The sequence below is a fragment of the Chamaea fasciata genome, unplaced genomic scaffold (genome assembly GCF_029207755.1).
Source record: "Chamaea fasciata isolate MVZ Bird 193981 ecotype frontalis unplaced genomic scaffold, bChaFas1.0.hap1 SCAF_5, whole genome shotgun sequence".
NCBI lineage: Eukaryota > Metazoa > Chordata > Aves > Passeriformes > Sylviidae > Chamaea > Chamaea fasciata.
The window spans coordinates 28,124,862-28,133,477 of NW_027094090.1; the positions used below are offsets into that span (position 1 = coordinate 28,124,862).

Below are 8,616 nucleotides of genomic sequence, written 5' to 3' on the forward strand. Positions count from 1 at the left end.
CCTACAATATGCAACATTTGCTAGAGCATGTGCACTCTTAGTGCCATCTTACTCCTGCTTGGGGAGCATTTGGGAGGGAAATTTCCTAAAAACTGTGTACATGCTGGGCATACTTCATCCATCATCCACAGGAGCAGCTGCAGAGCAGTCCTATGGCAGATCCATGGCATTAACCTAGTGTATTATGCACATGCATGCTCACATTGAAGGAGGAGTGAGGTAGAGATCAGTCTCTTCCCAGAGGTAACAAGTGACAGGACCAGACTAAAAGGCCTCAAGCTGTGTCAGGGAAGGCTTAGAACAGATATTAGAAAACTTCTTCACTGGAAGAGTCATCAGGCATTGGAAGAGGCTGCAAACGGAAGTGGTGAAATCACCACTCCTGGAAGGTTTAAAAAGCCGTGTGGATGTGGCACTTGAGAAAAGGGTTTGCTGGTGAACATGGCGGTGATGGATTAATGTTTGAACGTGATGATCTTGGTGGTCTTTTCCAACCTTAATGATTCTATGAGTCAATGAGTCTATAGCACTAAGCATTCCACTTGCTCTGGTATCATGCCTTTGATAAGATCTTCATTTAAGGGTCATACAATCCAGTGTTAATTCTCTTTGTGATGCAAACAAAACAAGTCCAAATGCTACAATATTGTTTTTAACCTCATCTTTCACAGCAAGCGCATTGAATTCCAAGATTTGGTACTCACAGTTGCTGAGCAAAGAATTAAGAACTTCTTTTCTGAGGTTTTTCTTGTGTATTTTTTTGGGGGAACAGATAGTTAAACATGTATCATCTCAGAATATGAGTCTTGTCAAGAAAGGATGAGGAATATTAATTACATTCCCAGCAGACTGTAATTTGTATTAAAAGTATCAATAAGCAGTGCATTCACATCATGACTCTGCTTGTCAGAAGGCTTTTATTCTCCATGACAAAGTACATTTTTTCCCATCAGTAAGTCAAAAGCTGGAGCTACTCAGCATTAAATCATTTGAGGCCAGACATTTATTAACACATTTAGAGACATGGGCAAACATTTCCAATGCAATGTGATAGCTAGCAGATAATTTACTCCTAGTATCTCTTGAAAGGTGGTGATACAGATAATAACTGAACTCATGAATAAGTTAAGGAATACAAAAACAGCATCTCAAAGCAAAAATTTTGCTTTAATATCCAGGTAAATGTGTAAACATGAAACAAATCCTTAACATTTTATACCAAAATTCATCTTAAGGTAGTTTCATGGAATTCAATGCACAGCAATAATATTGGAACTAAAAAAATTACCTTTATCCGCTTAGCTAAATAAAATAGCAGCATCATATATAAAAGTTGCATTTGTGATTGAAATCATGGTTCTCATATTTCATAACTGGTTTACACGTGTCACAGTGTCCTAAATTTTCTTTTAAAACGTATTGTAGGCTATATGATGATTCCATTTAAAATAATAGTGATGATAGTGATGATCATGATGATGATCACAATGATGGAAATGATAACAATGATGACAAGAATATCATGTCTTTCTTGGGTCTTAGTATTTGTTACTACATCGACTGTCTTGAAAAGTGGTCACTAGCATGTTTATCTAGTTCTATCCACCTCCAGATATTTTTCTAGTTATATCCACCTCCCCGGCCATAATTTCCAGAGATCTTCAAGTTCAAATGTTTTTGTTTGGCATTTTTTAAACTTATTCCCCAGATGGCAATGTAATGATTCCTCCACGAAGTCCTACTGATTCCTGTGTTGTCAACTCAGAATTCAGAAGATTTGTAGCTAAAATCTGGGTAACATACAATTTCAACAATTTTTGGTATACTGAAATGGATGCAAGAAGCACAAATCCAAAATTCTGAAGATTGTTCAAAGTATGAGCCATGATATAAAAAAAAGCTCCTGATTAAAACAATAGCATTTGAATTGTTTTGCACTGTATCTCTAGGGCAACATTTGGATGGAAAGGCAAGAAGCCTTTGCTTAGAGTTTCACTGCCCCCAAAGTTCATAATGGAGATGGATGATACACCTTAGTTAAATTAGATGCCACAACCTACATCATGCTACATGTAGCATATGCTACAGAAAGCATATGCTTTGGTCTGCTGCATTGGCAAAAAAGGAAGCATGAAGCAATGGGCATGGCTACTTAGTTTCACTCAAAGTCTATCCTTTGTTTTTCTCCTAAAGAATGAAGTGCAAATTAATAAAAATTTTATGGATAGGTTGTAAAAATGCACAGAATCTTCCCCCTTAATGAGATGACCTTCAGAAAGTCCTCAAGTGGCAATAGCAGGAGCGTCATATAAGCCCAGGGAAAAGACACAGCTTCTGTCCTTTTGTTTCAGAGAGGCAAAGTGAAGACAACCTTGGCTACCTCAGCAAGGCTGGTAGAGTTTGGGAAATATATTGCAGATCATGAAGTTCTACCTGGGACCAGGAGAGCAGACAGGGACTTCCTGCTGACACACATAGGGCTGAAGAGGTATGATTTGGAATGGCAGAGTTTTGATCTGGTACGATAGATCACATCGGGTTTTATTTCTGATTTTCTAACAGCATGATTTTCTTTCAATTCAAGTCTATATAGATCATCCATGGATCATCATAAATAGGTCCTCAGTAGAGAATAAATTATATGTGGCTGCATTACTACAAGTAACACAATTCCCATTTGAACTGTGCAATCCTGTTTTGCTGTATGAACAATCTGTTTCATAATCATGGATGTTTCCTGTAGATAGCCAGGGCATTCAGGCCCAAATCTCTATCTTATGAAGTCAGAAAACAACTTTCTTTCTTTTTTTTTTTTCCTACTCCAAGGAATCTAATCCAAACTGAATTTGCCTAAAAGAACTGATCAGCTGGGTCATCCTGCTCAGCCTTTGTCAGTTCATGACACCCTTAAGCCAAAAGTAGCTGACATTCACAACCTCTTGAGGATATTTTGTCCCAGTCATGTGTTTGACAGCTAGAGAATACAGCCATCTTTGCCACACAGAATAAACCCTGCCAGTTCCAACTTGTGTCTCCACATCACTCTGTCAGTCTTCCTCCAACAACACAGACACAGGAGCGGTTTATTCAACACGATAACTGGTTTCTCTTGTCAGAACTAAATGATCAAAGTGAAACTGTCAGGACAATAGTTTGGCACCATTTTCAAAATTTCTCAGCATTATTTCATTACAAGATTAAAAAGTTTATCATGTAACACTTCTATCTTCAGTACTCATCAATTACAAGAATGTGAACTGGGACCGGCTATGAAAATAGAGAAGCAGATCTGTAGAATAAAAGAATTATCAAAATATACTGTTAAGAATGCAAAACATATTGGGATTTTCTTTTCATTCCATTAGATTGTTTTTATAGTTTCTTTCTTCTGTAAGAAATCTATACAGAATCAATAGATTATATTGTCTTTGGTTCTTCTTATCTGTACTGCAAAATATAAACCACTAATTTTTAAGCAAGAATCTAATTCCTTTTAGTGAACTGTGCCTCTCCCAAGTAGTAACAAAACCATGGAAAGTAAAAAAAAAAATCTCCACCCAGATAACCAGAAAGCATAACACAGTGCCAGAGTCAACAACATAGTAATTCATTTCAAGACTGGGAACACTAGGTATTTTTCTACTCAGAATTTATTTGTGTGAGAAAACAGAATCTAGGCTTTGATGGGAATGGCTTTCATCTGATAACTGGATTTTTTTCTTTTTTATGGGCTTCCACGGTGCCCTTGGGGACTCATATGTTTGAGTTACTGATTCTCCCATATGGATTAAACACCTTGGCCGGACTACTACTTTGTGCCAAAGTCAACCCTCTCTCTTAATGAGATACTGCAATACCTGTTGGAAATCCAAGTGCAGTGAATTGAAAAATATATCGTTCAGACAAAGAGTCAAAATATAGAGTAAAACAAGGGCACAAGATGTTCAAACTACAACTTCCAAGAACACTGATGGCTAAATTTACAAAGAGAAAACTTTATTTTATTTTTAATTGTCTTGTGTGGATTTGGTGGGGGGTTTTTTGGGGGTTTTTTGTGGTTTTTTTTGTTTTCTGTTTTTGGGGTTTTTTTGTTTGGTTGGTGGTTTTTTGGTGGGGTGTTTTTTGTTTTGTTTTTGTTTTGTTTTTGTTTCTGTAGAAACAAGAGAAGTCCTGTAAGAGGCGATTTATTACGATTTTAAAAATTAAAAAGAAAAGAAAAAAATTGCCTAAATGAATTTCCCATCATTTGAAAATGAGTTTTTGATGGAAAAAAGTGGACCTGAACCAAAATGCCCACTGAGACTGTTAGTGCTACCCATGGAGTAGGCAGGGCAGGGTACGTGGGATAAGGACAAACATCTGGAAAATGCAGCCCAGCTTCTTTTCCTAAGAGAAATAGCAGGAATACCTGTGTTCAAATACCTCCTGACAGATTGAAACTAAAAGTATCCATAGCCTGTAGTTTGCATCATAGTACAGTAATCTTTAATTTTCTTTTTAGGAGCAGGACTGATGTCAGGGGAAGGAAAATGAAAAAATCAGAAAGAAAGCACTTGACAGACAAAAAATATAAGCATTTTGAACATTATAGACAGTGAAAAATCATCACTGAACTTAAGAAGTTCTGATATTTCATTCAGTACATGATCGAAATGTCTGAGATAGGGAGAGTTAACTTTGCTCTCAGACTTTTAATGAGCACATAGAGGTACTGTTATTTGCAAAATCCAGCTGTACCAAATTATTTATAGAGCCAGTAACAAATATATCAGCAATGCAGAAATATAATTAGTAGAAGTTATACCTTTATAGTTCTATGTGATCAGTATTTAGTTTAAATCAGTATTTCTTTGAGTACAATTTAAAGACTAATAAAATCCCACAATTTTATAGCTTTTCTACTAGTATTTGAGACTGCTAACACTCAGAAAACTGAAATGTGATGAAACACAGTATAATGTAGATACATTACATGTCACCAGATGTAAGGGCCACAAAACATCCCTGGGAAGGCAGATCCATTCTTACCTGAAAGAGCTTTGCTCATACTCCTTTCATATTCCTCTGATCAGATTGCAGACAATGAAATGAAATAAAGAGCTACCTGCATATAACACCCACAAACCAGCAACCAAAAGGCATTTGAGATAAAGATATGCAGATTTATTTTTACAGCAAAGGGAAATATTTGAATTTGAACCTAAAGGGGTACTAAGGAATAGAATAATAATTGGTTCTCTGCCAATAAATCCCACGCTAGAACAAATGGGTCTGAATGCCAAATGAGAGTGTACACTCTTAGCACCCACTTTTATTTAGAGTATGTATTTGTGTGTGTATGGGGTGTGTGCAGGTGCCTAGTTAACTGCTTGGACATCAGGAATTGCACGGAAAATCAAATCCCATGGTGTGAAGCCAAAAAACCTGAACTGCTGCTACGCTGCTGCTACCTGTGATCCACAATGGAATTTGAAACTGTAGTAGGGGGGTTCAATGTCACAGGCACACCAAATTATTACTATTTTTTAAATTATATTAAGCTGCTTGGCATTTCATAAATGTACATAAAGAGTTAATTTAAACCAGTTGCTAGTAAGAGCTGGCAAAAGCTTTTTCTGACTTTGTGCTGCCTGCTCAAGATTTGTCACTGACCCCCAATCACACCAGAATTGATGAGCAATTCATGGTTCACTCTGAAAACATATTCAAGTTTAATTATATGAGGCTCCTTTTCAATTATGTTTCAATTTGTTGGACCAGGTAGTAGTAAAATTTTACTACTTAGAAATGTAGAATCATAGATAGGGAAGTACTTTAGGACACAAAATATCTAAGATACTTTTATGTCTCTTTATCAGTCTTTGCAGAAATTCATTCTGATAAAACAGTGGTGATTGGAGGACTGAGTCAGGCTTGCACAACACAGAAACTTCCTGTATATGCTACAGAACTGCAGAGAAATATATTTTTACAACAAAAAACAATTTTTCAACTTCCTTATCCACAAAATAAGGGATGGTGGTAAAATATCAATGTCTTGTGAACAGAGGGATGTAACAAAACAACAAAAAGCTCTCAGCATTTATGCAGAAGTACTGTTTTCCTCAGGGTCTCTGTCTACGAGATGAATGCTTCCTGTCAGCACGGATTCCTCTTGAGCCAAGGTATTCTCCAGCTGCTTATTTGTGCAATATGGAATCTGGCCACAGAAATACATGTAAATCCATGGGTTGGTGCAACTATTTAGATTGCCAAGGAGCATTATAATGGTGAATGCCGAACCTAGAACAAAACAGTTAAAGGAATAAGAGACTAAATTAAACACTCCTAAAAATAAGTCACATTTTCACAGTCTGCTGCTTTCTGCTGTATCTATTCATGTGTTAGAGCTAATCTAATAGTAGGAAATTCCCATTTCAGTGCAATTTACAATTGCTGGAGGTATAAAGTACACTTTATTGGATGCATTCAGAGTTAAATAGTTTCATATAGCTCTTCTTTTGATGTACTTGCATTAATTTTAAAAGCAATTACTAAGCTGTTAAACAGATACAAATAAATACAGATAAATATTTTGACATAATTGTATGTAGAATAAGACTCAAATTAACTCTGACAGGAAGAATTCTTAAAAGAAAGTTCAGAAACTACTGCTTTTATCAGGCAGGACTATTATTTTTTTCCCTCTTTTTTAACCTTTATTTAGAACAAGTGAATTTAAAGTCACATATAGAGTCTGCCCTTCACAAAGAGGCAATAGCATAAGTTTGACAAGACTATTCTTGTTTACACCATGGTGTTTGATAACTCTCTCAGGCTTGCTTTTTTTGCTCTATAAACAGCTGGTTGAAAACCTTCGGTTGTTTCATAGTTTACTACACAGATTTCATCAATATGATTTCAATATTAAAAAAATACCTGATGTCTTATAACATCACTATTCTACCCAGTAAATAAGAAATAATTTTATGACTTTGAATAGTCAATTGCTATTTTTCACCTCAAGAACCCAAAATACTGTTTCTATAATAACTAAATCCTCTAAAAGTTGGAAGCTTTGCTGAAGCATGATACTTTTTACCATGCTGTTCATGAATCTTTAAATTGTTAATCACTCAAGACACACACACAAAATAGACACATGATGTTTTGATCACATAACACAAGAAGTTCCCTGCACCTAATTGAATACAAGAGATAATCAATCCAGATATTTCTTTTTAATCCCCCTCAAATGACCACATGCAACCTTTACACAAAAGCAAAATACAAGCATAAAGCACTTGACAGCAGTGTGCTAGCCTGCTCTGCAGCTATGACTGAGGAGGGAGAGCATCTTACCTTCAGTCAGGATGCTGGGGAACCACACTGACCACAGCTGTGCAATGAAGAAAGGTGACCAACAGAGAACATAGGCAACAACTGTCACCACTGTCATTTTTACTGTCTTGATCATAGCCTTTGAAATACAGTTCACACTGCTTGCTCGGGATGGCAGGACTTGATTCTGATTTGTTGCTTCACATTCATTCTGTTTTTTCAGATTTATATTTCTTCTGATTATTTTGCAAATCTTGACCTGGCATGTGATAAGAATTGCTGAGGGGATGAAGAATATAACTACAAAAATCCAAGTCACATATGCCCTTGGGCCCCAAGGCTGAATAAATTCACCCCAACATTCAAAGACACCTGGAGATATTTCAGTCTTAGAAAAGATAAATACCTGTGGTAGGCTAAGAATCAGTGCTATAGACCAGCTGGTGCAAATGGGGATGTTCCAGAGGGCTCTCTTCTTTTGGAAAGTAACCATAGGGTAGCAAACGGCTTGATATCTGTCCACTGTCATGACCACTATCATATAAGTAGAGGCAAACATGCCCAGCAATTGTAGATACTTGATAATTCTGCACAAGAAATCTGGCCCTATGAAAACATCTGTAATATCCCATATGAGTTGAGGCAGCACTTGGAAAAAGGCTACCACTAAGTCAGCAATGCTGAGATGAAGCATGAACACATACATCCTAGACAGCTTCTTCCTTCTTCGCCACAGCACCAGTATGAGAATGAAATTGCCCACAGACGCTGTCAGAAATATGACCCCCAGTACAGCAATCTCTACTTGAGCTAATTGCTCATCTCTTTCTGGTCTTCCAATAGGATCTGACTGATTTGTCAAACTCAGGAATCTGTGAGGAGGAGGGCTCTCAGTCTGATGTGTGCTATCCTGCACAGGAAATGAAAAATTCTTCATAATGCACAGAGGCTACTCACAGTAGCTGCCACTTGCGACTCAGGTTGACAGCTGTGAAGCACTGGCTGGCAAACAAACCAGCCTGGGCTCGAGTTTCAGGGAATCTTCAAGCAAATCTTCCTGCTCATGCGAACTAAAGCAGTGGGACTTGGATCGTGGTAAAATTCTGTGTCTTGCTGGCATGCAAAAAGGCTTTATATAGGCTCCCAGCAGACAGAGCCTTATGTAACTGCAGAGCCCTCGGGTAGGCTGCAGGGACAGCAGCCAATGGCAGACCGAGCCACACAATTGGGGGAAATATATAAATAAAAGGCAAACTTCAGAGATTCAATGTGATTCAATTACTCACTTCAGTCAAA

General features: G+C 37.2%; 1 protein-coding gene across 1 annotated transcript; it reads right to left on the reverse strand.

Moving 5' to 3' along the window:
• Positions 1–3,480: 3,480 nt before the first annotated feature.
• LOC136290166 (arg8-vasotocin receptor-like) lies at positions 3,481–8,257 on the reverse strand. The gene is made up of 2 exons (XM_066184567.1): positions 7,342–8,257; positions 3,481–6,282 (listed from the first exon to the last, which is right to left on the reverse strand). Exons 1-2 carry the CDS (start codon positions 8,255–8,257, stop codon positions 6,083–6,085), a joined length of 1,116 nt encoding a protein of 371 aa, XP_066040664.1. The 3' UTR covers positions 3,481–6,082.
• Between the last annotated feature and the right edge of the window lie 359 nt (positions 8,258–8,616).